The sequence below is a fragment of the Protomyctophum parallelum genome (genome assembly GCF_964188405.1).
Source record: "Protomyctophum parallelum genome assembly, chromosome: 23".
Classification (NCBI taxonomy): Eukaryota; Metazoa; Chordata; class Actinopteri; order Myctophiformes; family Myctophidae; genus Protomyctophum; species Protomyctophum parallelum.
In genome coordinates, this window is record NC_139715.1 from 18,325,208 (window position 1) to 18,343,597 (window position 18,390).

Consider the following 18,390-nt stretch of genomic DNA (forward strand, 5'->3'; position numbering starts at 1 on the left):
AATGGTCTCGCACAGGGCCCTGCACGTTGCGGGCCCTGGAGCTTCAGCTCCAGTATGTTCCCTTGTTAATCCGGGCCTGGCCACACACGCGCCACAGTGCTCACACAATGGCACACAGACACGGGACTTACTGTACACCTCTGGAGCCAGCACTCCACCTGACTGATCACAAGTAATCACTGCACTGATACGTGATAGACTAGACTTGACTAGTGTATCACTTCGCGCGCGCGCACACACGCACACATGCACACACACACACACACACACACACACACACACACACACACACACACACACACACACTGAATCCAGTAGAGTAGACCATTTTTGCAGGATTATCGTTACACACACACTGAATCCAGTAGAGTAGACCATTTTTGCAGGATTATCGTTTGTTGAACCTTTTTAAATAACATGCTTCTTTGTCTCTCTCTCCCTACCCCACCCTCTCTCTCCCCCTCTCCTCTCTCTCTCTCTCTCTCTCTCTCTCTCTCTCTCTCTCTCTCTCTCTCTCACACACACACCCAGATCGGTGACAGAAAGTGCCTTGTCAGACGGCAGACCCCGTGTGAAGCTTCCTGGACCCGGACGTGGCCGCTACTAAAGCTCCGGTCAAACCCCTGCTTCCTTCCTTCTTGAAAGCGATAGCCCCGGGGGGCCGCCATCGACCCCGCCCCCTCCCCATACCCCCCCCCCCCATCTGTCTCTCTGGACTCGTTCCGTTGCGTTCACCTGGTCTCGACAACGTTCCCAAACAACCAAGACCCAACACTCCACTGTCTTCTAAAACAGTGCAGACGCTCACTGAAACGAGACCAGGTGTGTGTGTGTGTGTGTGGTGGGCATACGTCTTAATTGATAGCGCGGGTACCCTACCAACCCCTCCCCCCCCCCACCCCCACCCCCTGCCCGTGTGTTGCTTTTCCCTGCATGTCCCCGAACCGTGCCACGTGCGCCTCAAAAATAGCGCCACTTCCTCCCCCGCCCCCTTCCCCTCCCCCGTTCGTCACCCTCCTTTTTAGTCAGATATCATCAGTCAAGGGAAGGAAAGGACATTTTGGGGACATCGCATAACAACCAAGGCTCGCTCCCCCCCCCCCCTCCCCCTCTCTCTCTGTCTCTCTCGCTCTTTCTCTCTCTCTGTATCTGAGCATGCCCTCTCAGTTTTTTCCTTGGCCGGAGTGCCGCACACACACACACACCCGGGACTGAGTGATTGATGGTCGTCCCCTTTCTGATCGACAGTCTCCGTGAAAAACGGCGTTCTTCTCCCATGCTCGCCACAACAGGGGGGGGGGGTGATTTTTTTGCACAGTCCATTACCGCCGGCGTTGAACCCTAGCCGCACGGACTAGACTTCATTCCCGCTGACCCCTCACCAACCCCCCACCCCCCAGGACCCCGACGTTTTATTTTTAGGTACATGTACCATCGGTTTTAGCCAACCCCACCCCCGTTAATCAACCTGAAACGCTCGTTGGAGGAAGCCGGCCCCCCCCACCACCCCCCCGACGACGGCGGCATGGCCCTGAGCATGGCGTCCATACGGGACACCAAGTGGCTGACGCTGGAGGTGTGCCGGCAGTTCCAGCGGGGCACGTGCTCGCGCAGCGACGACGAGTGCAAGTTCGCCCACCCGCCCAAGAGCTGCCCGGTGGAGAACGGCCGCGTCATCGCCTGCTTCGACTCCCTGAAGGTGAGCTGATTGGATGGCCCGCCGCCGCCGTGGGCGGGGCTCGACTGACTGGTTGACTGACTGACTGGATGGGTTGACTTGAATGATTGTGCGTGATCCCGAACGAGAGCCCGTTTTTGACCGGGGCTGACTTTGGTGGTCTGATCGGCTGGAATGAGATGATGTATGATGATGTATGATAAGAGCGCCCCTCACTTCACACAGGTGTGATTTTTCATAGCTGGCTCTTGCCGTGACAAATAAAGAGGAAGAGACACCAAGGGTAAAGTGAAGGTGAAATTGATTGATTGAATTCTTTATTAACAAGATTGTTAAATAAATCCAAGTATGTACAGTCAAACGTTATGCTGAAAGGACATGCATTGGAAAGCCTCGGGGGGCTTCTTTCCATTGTGGTCCGTTTTCCTCAATTCATCATGTAAGATACAATACATATACATACTGTACGATACAATGTTGTGGTTGCGGTTCTGGCTCTGTATCCTTCCATTATGTTGTGTCCATAACCAGATGGTTAGAGTGTCCGCCCTGAGACGGGGAGGTCAGGGTTCGATCCCTACCATACCAAAGACTGGGGGACCCTGTACCTCCCTGCTTGGCACTCAGCATCAAGGGTTTGATTGGGGTAAGTGCCTGCGACATACTAGCGTCATGTCCAGCAGATGTACATGTACTTGTACGTCATGTCCAGGGGTTGTCCTTTTACATCAAGCTGCCTCACGCTACAGAAACAGGAGTTAGGCTCCTGACATATGGGCCTCATGGCTACAGAAACAGGAGTTAGGCTCCTGACCTATGTGCCTCATGGCTACAGAAACAAGAGTTAGGCTCCTGACCTGTGGGCCTCATGGCTACAGAAACAGGAGTTACGCTCCTGACCTATGGGCCTCATGGCTACAGAAACAGGAGTTAGGCTCCTGACCTGTGGGCCTCATGGCTACAGAAACAGGAGTTAGGCTCCTGACCTATGTGCCTCATGGCTACAGAAACAAGAGTTAGGCTCCTGACCTGTGGGCCTCATGGCTACAGAAACAGGAGTTACGCTCCTGACCTATGGGCCTCATGGCTACAGAAACAGGAGTTAGGCTCCTGACCTGTGGGCCTCATGGCTACAGAAACAGGAGTTAGGCTCCTGACCTATGGGCCTCATGGCTACAGAAACAGGAGATAGGCTCCTGACCTGTGGGCCTCATGGCTACAGAAACAGGAGTTAGGCTCCTGACCTGTGGGCCTCATGGCTACAGAAACAGGAGTTAGGCTCCTGACCTGTGGGCCTCATGGCTACAGAAACAGGAGTTAGGCTCCTGACCTGTGGGCCTGCCGCCTCATGGCTACAGAAACAGGAGATAGGCTCCTGACCTGTGGGCCTCATGGCTACAGAAACAGGAGTTAGGCTCCTGACCTGTGGGCCTCATGGCTACAGAAACAGGAGTTAGGGTCCTGACCTGTGGGCCTCATGGCTACAGAAACAGGAGTTAGGCTCCTGACCTGTGGGCCTCATGGCTACAGAAACAGGAGTTAGGCTCCTGACCTGTGGGCCTCATGGCTACAGAAACAGGAGTTAGGCTCCTGACCTGTGGGCCTCATGGCTACAGAAACAGGAGTTAGGCTCCTGACCTGTGGGCCTCATGGCTACAGAAACAGGAGTTAGGCTCTTGACCTGTGGGCCTCATGGCTACAGAAACAGGAGTTAGGCTCCTGACCTGTGGGCCTCATGGCTACAGAAACAGGAGTTAGGCTCTTGACCTGTGGGCCTCATGGCTACAGAAACAGGAGTTAGGCTCCTGACCTGTGGGCCTCATGGCTACAGAAACAGGAGTTAGGCTCCTGACCTGTGGGCCTCATGGCTACAGAAACAGGAGTTAGGCTCTTGACCTGTGGGCCTCATGTCTCGGCAAGGCTACTTGTGTTCATTTACGACAGAACATTCTCCTTCTTCTTGAGGAAATATAAGAATACAAGCACCATTGTATGATCTAGTATAAAATATAAGAATACAAGCACCATTGTATGATCAAGTATAAAATAGGCCCTACATTGTTCATATTCTTATCTCTCACTCTCTTATTAATCTGCATTCCTGGAAGCAGCGGCTCATAATTGTTCTATGAAATGTGACTCCAGAACTCCCTGTACTTTTATTATTCAGTCTGCTAATTGGACTGGATTTTATTCATCACAGTTGTACAATCCAACCAATTTCTTTTACTTTGCCGTTTTCCTCCCCCATTTTCTCGCCGAGCCACGTTTGCAGTTTGAAACCGTTGCACAACACATGGCCGGACTGGGCTTCCATTGTCCTGAAGGCGATGGGGTGAAAAAAAAGTGAAAGTGAAAATGGCGTCCCAGAGCCTGGTTTTATATTGTAGCTGAAACACTATAGGCTATATATATATTTTTAATTATCTTTTTACATTTCTTTCCACATTAAGTACAATATTACTCGCTTGACGATGAGGCAGCACACAGCGATATACAATTTAGGCATTAGCAGTGCTATTAACCCAGAGCAAATTACATCTAGCAAGAACAACACATGGAAATACATCAAATACATCTAGGATCATAAGCAAGCTAAGAACCTAGCATCCGTCTACCAGTAGAATATCTGTACATTGAAACTACGAGTATACACTATAGAGTGCTATGTCTACATAATGTGCTAACGTATGTAATCTAAATTACATACGCTTAACCGTAAGGTTCGTCGAGGTGCTACGGTACGGCCTAAAATAGAGTCTGATGAGGTGAATTTTCAGACTGTGGCGGAATATTGGGAGTCAGTCTGCAGTTGGCAATGGGAAGTTCATGGCCACAGTTTTGGAGCCAGAAGGGAGAAGAGTCTTGGACGCGTGGATCACTGTCACGGGGGGGGGGGGGGGGGGGGGGGGGGGGGGATGGTTGTAGGGTTGGATCAGACTTTGAAGGAGATCTGGTGGTGCCATACCTTTTGGTTGCTTTGTAGGCCAGCATCCGTGTTTTGTGCGGGCAACAACCCGGGAGCCAATGGAGGGAGCGGAGAGAGAAGGGGGTGAGAGAACACTACTATCAAACACTACATGTGACGTAGACGGAAAGGTCAGCGCCCAGCGGGTGCTAATGGGGGCCGGGTGTAGGCTGTCCGCTCAAATTAGCGTGTGGTCTCAGGTCTCGGATGCTAATGCTGCACTCAGCCAAGACAGCCTGACCTATTGGAGCTAAAAGCCAAACAGCTCTCCTGTCAGGTTCTCTGCCACCAGTGTGTGTGTGTGTGTGTGTGTGTGCGTGTGCGTGTGTGTGTGTGTGTGCGTGTGCGTGTGTGCGCGTGTACTTGTGAGGGCCCAATGTAGATAGTAGAATTTGAGGAACATTTTCAACATGAGAAATGGTTTTTTTTCTGGTAACGATTTTTACAATTGTGCTTAAAAACGTTTCTGGTTATGATTAGGAATTTAGAAATTAGGGGTTAGTATTATGCCGGATTCATACCTGGTTGCGTGTTGGGGTCGTGCACCGGGAAAAAAATGCCGCTGTGAGCTATATTCAGGTTTAGGATTAAAGTATGTAAAATGTGTAGAAATGGAAACCCTTAAATTGTCATCCTAAAATGTATCCTAACAAGTATAGTAATACAAGCGTGCGTGTGTGTGTGCATGCATGCATGTGTGTGTGCGCGCATCTATGCTCGTGTATACTTTAAGCGCTTTGTTTTTATATGCTCAGGTCTAACGTTACCGCGCCATGTCCGCCATGCGCTGCCGCGGCAGGCCAAAACATGATCTTAACACTTCGACTCGTAGCCAACGGCTTCTATTCCTGGACGCTCGTCATCAGCTGTTACACAGAAACATTACCAACAAAACCACATGGGAAGCCAAATCAATCAAATACGGTCTGCAGAGTTGTGTGTGTGTGTGTGTGTGTCAGTTTGCACGGCAGCCCTTAACCCATTTTGACAGTTTTCTGAAAAAGCTATGTTTCTATGTCAGTGGTTCTTCGATTTAAAAAAAAATAGGTGCTATGGTAGATCTACTATTCTTCAATAGCTAAAGCATAACATAATGCTAACACCAAAAGGGGTTCCCGCCCAAAATGGGTAACCCTGAATGTTACAAGATTATAGCTGTAGATTATTTCGAGGGCTTGGGACCGTTTTGGACTTTAACGATAACTCAGAAGTAAAAAGAAAACAAGAAACAAAAATGAACAGCCTTCATTCTTTTCTTTTTTTTAAAGGCAACTGCCAACATGTTTTGACCTTGGAAGGCTCTTCATCCTTCCCTGTTATTCGAAGAATCAGAAACGGTAATGAACTGGATAATCAATGAGAAGATGGTCGATAGTTGCCGTCCTAATTCACCTGTTAAGTTGTTCTTTAGTGAATACTGTAGTTCGGTGGTTTTCAACCAGTGGTCCGGGGACCACCAGTGGTCCTTGAGGGGGTTCCAGGTGGTCCCTTGCTAAATGACAGAACAGTTGGTTACCAAATGGACCCTTATAGACCATTAACTCTTGAGAGTGTAACAATGAAAACATTTTACGCTCTCAAGAGTAAAATTATTGTTAAACATCTGCATTACTTCTGCAAACAATTAGAGAATATAGAAGAATTGTCATTTTGATCAATGTTTGCCTGGTTATCTCTCCTAATGGTGACAGGTTTGTGTCTGAGAGGCTAAATCTCATCGAATGGTTGTCCGTGGCTCAAATGCCGAATAAATAACGGGTTGAAAACCATGACTGCTGTAGTTCCTTCAGTAAGGACGGCAGACGGGAGGGTGAGCACAAAACTATCAGTTTCATATCTCCTTGTACAGTACGCCTGTCCTGCTGTATGCCCTTTTATAGCCTTTTATATGGGAGGATTATGTCATTGCAGTTGCGGCGGAAACCTTTTATCTCCATATTTCAACTTTTCAGTGAAGGAATGGCCTACTTCAGGGATGGGCAACTGTGAAGATGGAGAGGGCCACTATATTTCCACACTCACTCCAGAGGGGCCACATTGCATATTACTGTCGTAGCAAAAATAGCCGATCTACAAGCTCAAAACGTGTCACAGTGCGACGCGTTCATTATTTGAATTGAAATCCTGAATTGCTTTTCGATATTTATTAATTGGAATCCTGAAAAGTAATTCCTTTAATTATAGTTATGTTAACTTTAAATACAAATTCATTGGACATAAAAAAGACAATAACATTCTTTTTAATACTACTACTCATTAAGCTACTAATTTAAACTGAAGTAATTAAAGCGGGTCATGTTTGCATGTTTGGATTTGTAACAGCTGAAATCAATAATATATCAGTATTCCAAAATTAACCTGCCAGTTGCCCAACGTATGGCCTACTTCATCATACAAAAATGCCCCTGCTACAAGCTCAACATGTGTCGCCGTGTGACGCCTTGTGAACTTGTATATCTGGAACTTCATTTATTTATATAAAAAATAAAATAAAGAATGGGAAAGTGGTCTGTGGTTTAAGGTTTTATGAATATTAAATCAATCCAAAAGCATTAACAAGAGCTTGTGACTAAATAAGAGCTACACTAGATCCACATTCATTCCCTGAGAAGAAGTAACCGTTTTTGAGGTTTCCACTCGACACAGCGCCGATTCGTTTATGAAGGCCTTTCTTTTTCCGTTTATTTTCCTCCGCAGATGTTCCGCACTCTGGACTTGGCTCGAGGAGTTCTTTTTCCAAGGTCTCCCCCCCTCCCCCCCCCCCCCCCGTCTTCTAACAAGGTCGCTTGACACGAGGCCCCACGCGTACCGAAAATTAGACATATCCGCAGTGAGGAGCAACGCAGATTTTTGTTTTTTTTTGTTTTTGCACAACAGGGGAGAGAGAGGGGGGGAAGCACACAGCTGCGACAATGATAAATTGCCTAAGAAACTAAGAAACTGGAGCAAGAAATCTGGAACTGTGAGGAAAGCTCAGGGTTTTTTTTTGTTGGTAGCATAGTTTTTAACCATTTACAGTACACCCCTGTAGTCTGAGGATACTGGACTTTAGTTAACAACTGTACTTGGAACACTTTTGTCCGCTGCTGCACACCCACATTTCTCCGCCAAAAAATAGCCGACCTACAAGCTCACAATGTCTTGCCTTGCAAAAATAGCTGATGTGTATGAGCTTGTAGATCGACTCATTTCGGCAAAGACATTTGAGTCTCTTTTGGGTCTTAAGCTAGCTAAAGGGTTTAATTATTTATTTATTTTTTAAATCACCGCAGAATAGTTGAACTCGGTACCACGGGTGGGGGGTGGGGGGGTTCCGTACGTGTGTGTGTGTGTGCGAGCGTGCGTGTGTGTTGTCGAGGAACGCTTCACTGATGCCGTTAAAATAGGCCCCCCGACTCTATTTCGATGGCGTCGCGCTGCATTACCGCAACGTCCCGTGAGAGTTCCACTTACAGCTTTTTAAGGTGCGGCTCCCGTCAGTATGTGGTTGTACCCCCCCCACCCCCCCGTTTCCTGTTAAAAAGTAAAAATAAAACGAAGGACCCCCCCCCCCGGGTGCTATATTTACATTGGAAACCTCACGTGTCCAAAACTCCAAAACTGTTTACTTTACAGCATGGGTTTTCAACAGGTGGTCCGTGGACCACTGGTGGTCCGTGAAGGTGTTGCATGTGGTCCCTGACCATGCATTTAGTAATGTAGGAAAGTGAAGATTCGTATTTGAATTTATTGTATTGGGTTAGGGTTAGAGAAAGTTGAGAAACAATGCAGTAAATGATCTGGTGACAAATTATGACGCATCGATGTTGTCAGTTACTGGGAAGTCGGATGTCAAGAACTTCCACAGAAAAGTGAGTTAGAATCTCAAGGGAAACCATACCGGATTGCCTGGTTGAGTCACCATTACAAGGAACTGTGCCCATAATCAATCGCAAGTGTCTGCTTACTCATAGAATAAGTTACAATGAACAGCAACATGAGTTTAATATGGAAGGTTAATTTCTTTCCCCCACACCATGACCATATCCCCCCTCCCAACACAACAATGGTCCCCAGGTTAATTCTCAGTCAGGGTGGTGGTCCCCAGGTTGATTCTCAGTCAGGGTGGTGGTCCCCAGGTTGATTCTCAGTCAGGGTGGTGGTCCCTGGTTCATACTCAGTTGAAAACCCCTGCTTTACAGGATATAAAATTGGAGCTTGTGGATGTGATGCCTCTTTATTTTGCGTGACGCTGTACTGTGATCAAGTCGGATATTGATTTAAGAAAATAATAAATCAAACAATGTTAGAATACGGATATGAGATGTTTCTGACCGACTGCAACGATTTTTACATTTCAGCAAGTTTCAGTACAGTGGTTCTCACCGAAATTAGACATTTGCCCAGGACCAGGATAGTGAAAATGGCAGATCTACAAGCCACAAACACAAATACTTACACATTTGTTTTCTAAATGTATGGAATTTCATAGATTTTTCATTGATTTCTTCATGGAATTACAGAAAAAAAAACATTTGTTCTGAATTCATGAAAACTTTGGCTTTTTGGTTTGAAAATGTTTTGAAATTATAATTAGGCTATAAAAAAATGTGGGGAAAAAACTAGCCATTTAAGCCCCATTTAATTTTTTTCTATTCAAACATGTATGGTCAGATACACGGTTGCCCAGAACCACCACAAAAGGCCTTCATACTCCAGTTTTAGGTGATAAGGTGACCAACCAAAAACTACAACCTGGCGTTTCCCCACGGTGGTAAGCGAATCAACCTCACCTAAACGCATCTCTCTGTTTTTACTAACCACCTTATCACATAAAATGAGCATGCAAGTCCCCTCACCTGTAGAATTCCCAGCCTCTGCCTCAGCCAATTGATTGCCATGGCAACCCCACACCTGCCATTCAGTTTGCACTTTTCAGACACAGGCAGACAGACACAGAGATCTCCATATATGGAGACAGATTAAGGTTAAAACGGGTGCTATGACAACGGGTATTGCATACTAGGTAAACTTGCAAGCATGCATTGTTCCCAAGTAGGCCGGTGGGGTGGCTGCCGCAAATAGAGGATGAAAAGGCTATGATGCCGTGTGCTGTGAGCTAGACCGGCTATTTCCCAACTACAACTAGTACTAATCATTCTTCGTTGGGACATAACGCCCGCCTCACTTACACACAGAGCCAGTTTGATGGGGCGCCCGCGCTGCCACTTCATAGCATGCATCCCGTTGTCCCCGGGGTCGCTGGCTGGTCATTTTATTTATCCGACAGGCTAAAAACAAGCCTTATTTATGGCGCTATCAGCTGTGTTCCTAGACGAGGGCTTAGTTCATGGTTAAGCCACGGCTGAGTTATTGCTCGGCAATCGGCCACGGACTGACTGACGGTCTCCCACAGCTGCCCGCCCGCATCAGGGACCCCCGTGGCGGCTTAATGAGCCGACAGCTGATGCCACTCGCCATCGATTTTAGTTATTGCGCCACGCGGAGTGTGTGTGTGTGTGTGTGCGTGTGTGTGTGTGTGTGTGTGTGGGGGGGGGGGGTGTTGAGGGGCTTGGGAGAGGCCTGAGTCTGACATTCATCCCTGGGGCGGCCACCGTTTTACGTTGCTGCATGTCTGTCTTTCGCCGGCCGCTCGAAAAACTCAACCTCTGCGGTCGATCTCTTTGTGGAGAAACGAGGAAACGATCGAAGTGGGTTTAGAGACCTCAATGCGGCATCGAAGGAAGGAAGTACTCTGATTTTTTTTCTTTTTTACTTAAGTAAAAGTATATCAATACCACAATAAAATGTGTTGTTGCAAGTCAAAGCCTGGAAATCAAGATGCACTTGGAGCAAAGGAACAAACTTATTGGCATTAAAATATTTGTACCAAAAGTTTAAAAAGTACTCATTATGTAGATTGTCCCATTTCACAAGTTTTCCATAAAATTAATTTGAAAATGGCCTGCCTCTCTAGCCTGCCCCCCCCCCTCTCTCTCTCTCTCTCCATCCCCATCTCTAAATGAGAATACAGGATTCTCTGTTACTCTTAACTCGTGCCCCCTCTCTCACGGAGTCTTGCCCTTGTGACTGAGAGAGAGAGAGAGAGAGATAGAATGAAGGCTTTTATTATGCATTAGGTAAATCTCCCCCCCCCCCCCCACCCATTACACCCGTATCACGTTCCTGGGTCTCCTCACCCCTCCTCTTAACACCTGATAGGGTTATCTCCGCCAGGGAGGGCGTGGCGCGCTCCCAGGGCTGGGTCGGAAGGTGCCATACGGGGCAAGGGTTCTCAAAGTCCCAGGGGTCCTTGAAGGGGGGTTTCCATTGGGTTCTACCACTTCAACCCTAGTCTAGACTAGTGGTTTTCAACCCTTTTCATATCAAGGTCCATTTTTTTATTCAGCATTTGCGTCACGGACCACCATTTGTGACTACATTTGACTGAGAGACTGCAATTGGATTTATTTGAATTTTCGTTTTTTGAGAGATGTGGCTTATACAGTAGAGTAATGTCTTGCAGAAAACAGCGAGTTGAGAAAACGGGCTTGAAAGGTTCACTTCTGTGGTCTCTAACATTAAACCTAGCTACATGTTTGGGCATGTATTTCATATTTACATGTTGATTTCAGCTCTGACATTTATTTTAGACATGCTCTAGTATGTGAAGAGTCTGCCTGTGCTATAAACTCTTAAACTCTTAAAAAACTCTTTAAAAAAAAATCTCCTCTGGTGAAAAGCTGGAATTTGTGTAATGGCAGTCTCTCAGTCAAATCTGGTCACAATGAGAATTAGCCTCTCAGACCCAAAACATACATTACATTCTCTAATTGTGTGTTTAACAATAATGTAACTCTTGAGATCGTAAAATTAAACGATAAATGATGCTCCATTTGGTTACCAACTCTCCATCATTTAGCTGGGGACCACCTGGAACCCCCTCAAGGACTACTGGTGGTCCCCGGACCACTGGTTGAAAACCACTGCTCTAGACTTGGTAAACTGGACCTTGGTCTGTAGTTGGACCTCTTTTTTTGCTTAACCTGACTCCGCCAGATGGGGTGGTATGGAGTTCACAATACAGCCTCCATCTGGGTTCGCTCAGCTATTGGCGTCGAAACCGTTGAATTACCTCAAAAACAGATATACAATGTGTGTAATTTCGCTTATATGCCCATAACACAGAAAAACTCTGCTATGTAAATCTTTGTTTGTGAATAACATTTTATTTTGTTCCATCTGTATGTGTATGGTAGACTCTATTATTAGCATTAGCATTAGAATTAGCATACTCTACCAGGTAGAGTATGCTAATTCAATAACTTGCACGACTCCGGTGGTTGTTTTTGGTCTCCCTGCTCTTGATTTGGTGTTTGATTTTATTTGCCCGTAAAAACAATACAATTCAACATACACTGATTTGATGTACAATAATATAAAAAGGGAAAGTGCTAGAAGGAGGCAAGAAGCCCAACTGCCCAAGGGGCTTATACGAGGCCACTACCTATAAGACACAATAAAAAAAAACATTGATTGAGAAGATAGAATTTACAAAAGACAAGAGAAAGAAAAAAAAAGATCTACATGATTGAAATACTTGGTTATCTAAAAAGTTCATTCCATTCCATTGAGACATTTAGATCGTGTGTCTAGGTTGGACATGACCTTTGACACGTCCTGTTTCTGGTTTGGCTGGAATTTTGACCTTTGACCCCAGGGTCAAAACTATCTGACTATTTCTCAGCTGAGCAAGCAGGCATGCCCTATTAGTTCAATGGTAAAAAACACTTTCACAGGAGACCCAGGGTCAAATGTGGCAGTGGTGGAAAGTAACTAAGTATATACTTACTTAGTACTGCAGTCAAGTACACGTGCGGTACTTGAGGTGTTAGTAGTTTACTTGAGTATTTCAAATTTCCAATACTTCTACTCCACTACATTTATTTGAAAACTTTAGTTTACTAGTTACTCTGTAGATTTTCATTATCATTACAAAACGTATACGTGTAACCACTTTAATACATTTCGGCCATTTGGAAAATAGCCGATTGTGAGCTTGTAGATCTGCTATTTCCAAAAGGTTTTTTTAAACATTTGAAAAACTTAAAATGGGACATTCTGCATAATGCATTTAGAATTGTGGACTTTCACGTTTAACAGTATTTCTCTACATTACAGTATTGCTACTTTCACCACTTAAGTGAAAAAATTTGAGTACTTTTTCCACCACTGGAAACGAGAGCGATAGGCCCCTGCCCTAAGGGCCACGTACGTACATGGCCTGGCAGAAAGGCTTACTTATTACCCAAATAAAGTAATTACTCTTCCGTCTCGTTAACCCGGGGCTCATTTAAATGGCAGCACCAGCACAGTACAGTGCGTTATACACCCACCACTACACTATAGAACTTGCTTTAGTGTGAAGTCATTTTATTTCCCCCGAGGTTGGCCCAACAGCAGAGGACACCTCGCAGACGGCGCATGCAGCGCATTGTGCAGCAGAGCACACGCGCACACACACACACGCACGCACAGTTTGTGGCGGCGGTGGTGGAGGTGCTGCTGCTGACTCACGGTGGAATTGTGCTGCGTAAACATCGCACAGGCATAATAATGACTTGTGGGGGCGGGCTGAGCAACCAGCCAGCAGCAGCTGCAAATTGCTGCGCCCCGGCGTCTAAATAATGAACACTTAGCAAAGTTCAAACCGCCGCAAACCTCGCCGAGCCGAGCGGCTGGCTGGCAACGGCGGAGAACCTCCTCTCGCTGTGAGGTTGAGATCTATAGTATTTAACCCATTTAGACCTGACGTCAACAAAAAGTAATGTGGCAAAGATTTGTGCCACATTTTCACGATTTTTCAAAAATAGCAGACCTACAAGCTCTTGGCACGCCACTCGGTGGCGCGCTATGAGATTGTAGATCTGCTATTTTTCAATAGCTAAATTATAACATAATGGGTTAACACGGCGTAAGAGTTCTAACACTTTTCATGCCGGGGAGTTTTTCTGAATTAAAGGCGCTATAGAGTGCCAAGCAGATGATGGCGATATTACTCTGAAAATCCCTGCCTTCCATTCCCCCCCCCCCCCCAAAAAAAAAACCGGGAGGTGAAATGTCCCATTACTATACCTCGCGCTAATAAGTCTGATATAGCCCTCTTTAGAAGCGTTAATATTGCAAACGACATGCATGATGAAGTCAGACATTGGGACAGAACATGGCGGTTTTGTTCAAGACCCACGGACAGTGCCGTAGACTTGGAGAGAATAGCAGGATTTGACATAAATGTATTTTGGCAGCCATGGTGGTGCTGTAATTGCAGATTTTACACTTTTACATGCTGAAAATAAACGGTCTACAAGCTCAGAACACGTTGCGAGCTTGTAGATGTTCAGAGTGCAACCAAACATAAAATTACTTGTCTTTTAGTCCTACTGAATCTCTTCTCCACTAGTCTATTTTAGTATAGTTTTTATTTGTGGACGGAATTTGTCAATATATTAAGTTTTAGTCGAGCTTAGTTTTTATTTAGTTTTCGCCTGTGAAAATAGGTAGTCGACGAACATGTTCCGTCATCGAAATCAACACTGACCTGTATAGCTTTGAAATGGAAAGTGTTAAAATCTTTCGATGTGTGCTTTTCCCATTACGGACAGCACCCAGAGAACAAGTGGGTCTTTGAGCTCTCTCTCTCTCTCTCTCTCTCTCTCTCTCTCTCTCTCTCTCTTCCCCCTCCCCATCTCTCTCTCTCTGTCAACTGATCAGAGTGCCCGATGGTATAAGGCCATGGTTGACACAGTCAGTGACGGAAAGTAAAGTAAAGTAAAGTACAGGTACTCGAATGACTGTACTTAAGTACCCCAAAAAGTACCTCAAGATTGTAATCGAGTACAGTACTTGAGTAGTAAATGTACTTTACTTGCCACTTGAGGGGTTGGGTTAGTAGGGGGATGGGATCACATAAGCAGTCTTCTGTGTTATGTTACGCAGAGAGGAGTGTCCGGCAGAAAATAAAATAGGACCCTCAGAGGCCAAAATGCTGCTGGCTTTGCATTTTTCCGCTGGGCCCGCGCTTTGCATGGAGTCTAAACCCCAAGGTGAGAAACGACTGCTGTCACCGCCTGCCCTCCATGATGGCTCTCTCTTCTTGTCAAAATGTAACCCGATGCGGCAAGCGATGCGGCGTTGCCAGACTCTGTGGGAGGAATAAGCAACCAGGTATATGAAAACGAGCCCAAAAGAAGCTACTTACCAACGCATGAGCACACCTACAGGAAACCCTTTTGGTGTTTTAAACATTATGTTATAATTTAGCTATTGAAAAATAGCAGATCTAAAAGCTCATAGCACCACCGAGTGGCGCGCTACATAAAAATGTGGCGCAAATCTTTGAATATATATTCTTTCAAAGTGAATGTTTTTAACTCGGGTCTAAATGGGTTAAATAGACAAATTACAAGCTGTGAGCTTGTAGACTATTTTCTAATATTTCTCACTTTTCCGTCTTCACTTTTGTCTTCAATGTTTCAATGCAAACCCGGAAAGCTGGGCATATAGGAGGGGCTAGCACCCCTCAAAAACACCTGAGCAACCACCGCTTACATATTATGCAGACATGGCAACACTGGCAGCAAGTGTCGTCCAGCCTCTATAATGCCGCCCTCAGCATTTCTTCCCTAGCTTTTTGTAGCCACAGCCCCCCCCCCCTCACCCCCATATCCCCGAGGGGGTTTCAGGAACGATGCATCCATGCTACAATTACCTGTCTCTCTGAATAGCACAAAAAAAGACCATACTGTGACGTCCTTTTCGATCTGACGTGCTTTACAAGAAAGAAAAAAAGAAAAATGCATTCACATCAAGTTCGGGGAGCCAGTGGGGGTTTTGTCAAAGCAGGTCTCAGGGATGTTGTTTTTGGTTTAGAAGTCTATGCTAAAATGACAAGGAGCGCTTTGATCTTTTTTATTTTTTGCCGCCCCAACGCTTTTGCAGTACAAACTACACGTTCACGGAGCGTGCGGCTTCCAGCTGTAGTCAGCTAGGCCATGTGTTTCCAGGCCGTGGCCCAAGAATGCATTAGACGGTCACGTGGACCCAAACTAGTGACACTAGCAGATCTACAAGCTCACAATGCGTCGCTTTGTGCCGCGTTGTGAGCTTGTAGTTCGGCTATTTTCACTACTTATTTTGTTCTAATTTATGGAATTTCTTAGATTTTTATTTTATTTCTTGATGAAGTTACTGAAAAAAATCATAATTTTGGTTTAATTCATGAAAAGTTATGCTTTTTGGCTGATTTACATTTCATGGCATGCTGGTGTCACGCCACGCATGCCTGGAAATTCGGATTGAGCTCGTATATTTTTATTGATAAAACGAGCACCTTATCGATCAGGCTTATCGAGCCGGGTTCTTATCGAGCCCACTGTCGAGCATTTTCTATTCTTTTGTGGAAAGACAGGATACGACACTAAATTCGGAACAGAACCAGTATATTTTTTTTATTGGCTGAGCTTGTGGCTGACCGCCATCTAAAATTAAATTAAATTAAGATGACAAAAGTAATCTACCATAAGCGTCCATTAGGTTCCTAACTATGTATCATTTAGCTGGGGACCCTCAGGAACTCCCTCAAGGGCCCCTGGGTGTCCCTGGACCTCACTTTAATTATAGTAACTAATGATATAAGGAAATAGGTAAGCTTGGAGATCGAGCTATTTTTATGCTTGTGACATTGCCATATGATGTCTGTTGAGTTTGTCTAATGTCCCTGACAGCCAAGTCAGTGTGTTAGAGTTATCACTAGTGAGTTTGTCTAATGGCCGTGCAGACAGCCAAGTCAGTGTGTTAGAGTTATCACTAGTGAGTTTGTCTAATGTCCGTGCAGACAGCCAAGTCAGTGTGTTTAGAGTTATCACTAGTGAGTTTGTCTAATGTCCGTGCAGACAGCCAAGTCAGTGTGTTAGAGTTATCACTAGTGAGTTTGTCTAATGGCCGTGCAGACAGCCAAGTCAGTGTGTTTAGAGTTATCACTAGTGAGTTTGTCTAATGGCTGTGCAGACAGCCAAGTCAGTGTGTTTAGAGTTATCACTAGTGTGAGCACGCCTTCCTCATGACTTTCCTTCCTGTGACAATTACGCACAGGGACAGTGGCATTTATCGCAGGTCCCTGTGACGCCACTACTGTGATTTGGTGCCACTGCCTGCCTGCCTGCCGGCTGCCATATCCGCTTTTTTATTAAGAACCACTTTGGGTTTTGTCACGGTTTCTTGGCCTCGTGTATAGTTGCCTATTTGGACCTGTGTGTCCTGATGTTTGAACCGGTGATTCTCAAACATTTTCATGTCAAGGACCCCCAAATTAATTAGTATTTGTCCTTACTTTTTCTTTTTCGAAAACAGCAGAAGCTTGTAGTTAACCATTAGGACCTGCCGATTAAATAGCCGATGTCCTTGCGGATAAAGTGGCTCATCTGATCCTGATGCTATATTGACCCATTGCAACTGAAAGCATCTGTGCTTTGGCAATTCAAAAAATAGCATATATATACTGTATATATATATATATATATATACTGTACAAGCGCACAGTACGTCACTTTGTGCCACACTGTGCATGCGTGCGTGCGATCATGCAACCAAGTCGCTTCCTTTGGGCTTGTTTTCGTAGAACTGTAGGCAGCACTGCTTGTTACCTTTGCAAAAAGAGAGGCATGTCTCGTCTTTATGGAACGTCTGAGGTCGTCCGTCCATCCGTCTGTCTGTCTGTCTGGACAGAATAAATCATGTGAGGGCGTCACACTATAGCCGTGACCGTCACAATGGCCTTTTGTCTGTTCTCCGCCTTTTTTTTAATATATATATAATTCCTCTCTTCTTTCCAGCTGGTTCTCTCTGGCACTCTGTGTCCCTGTCTGTCCCCACTGGTCTGCTGACTAGGTGATTTCTGTGTCCCGACTCCCCACACACACTGCTTACAGAGTCACATTTAGGATTGGATGTCACAGAGTCGGACCATTTAGTCGTCCCGCGACGGATGGCTCTGTTAATGGAGGCTACGTCACGGTATTTGAAGGCTTTCTTTGACCACAGCATTTCCCGCTGGCGGGGACATTTATGGTTTGGTTATTGTTTATTTGGACCCCCCGTTAGCTACTGCAACTGTATGCAGTAGCTACTCTTCCTGGGGGTCTCTGGGAGGATATTGTAAGCGGGGCCCCTCCGAAAAACTGGCAAAACACCAATATTTGAATGACAATATAACAGTATAGTCCCATATACGCATTATTTCCTCCCACCGTCCATCCAGGCCATGGGAGTGCTGCAACCACGACTACGGATCCCATAGTCTGCGAGGACCGGCGTTCACAGAAAACGGCTAATGAACACCAGTGGCGTTTTCCAACAGGTTGTGTTAGGTTTATCGCGTCGAAACGCAACATAGCTAGAGTTGTCTGTGGAACTACAACAAAAGGATGCATACGAGATGATCCAGGGGAAAAACAATAGTGGAGGATTTCATGATGATTTATGAGAGAAAAAAATGCCATCATGCTGCAAAGCCTATACTCTCTCAAGAATAGCTGTCTGCAACATGCATGCTGAACATCTGAACACTATAGTTCTTGCATATTAAAGACAATGCACCAAAAAAGTAATTTCACCACCACTGGTCTCTCTCTCTCTCTCTCCCCCTCTCTCTCTCTCTCTCTCTCTCTCTCTCTCTCTCCCCCTCTCGCTCCCCCCCCCCCTCTCTCTC

The 18,390-nt window shown here is 45.7% G+C and overlaps 1 protein-coding gene across 7 annotated transcripts in view; it reads left to right on the forward strand.

Moving 5' to 3' along the window:
• Nucleotides 1-1,174: 1,174 nt before the first annotated feature.
• Nucleotides 1,175-18,390, forward strand: part of LOC310854095 (muscleblind-like protein 2a) — an 85,329-nt gene continuing 68,113 nt past the window's right edge. For all 7 annotated transcript variants that reach the window (XM_083758591.1, XM_083758594.1, XM_083758593.1 and 4 more), the window contains exon 1: nt 1,175-1,699. In XM_083758591.1, the coding sequence (XP_083614717.1) occupies nt 1,526-1,699 (174 nt within the window). In that variant the 5' untranslated portion in view covers nt 1,175-1,525. The remainder of the gene's footprint in view (nt 1,700-18,390) is intronic.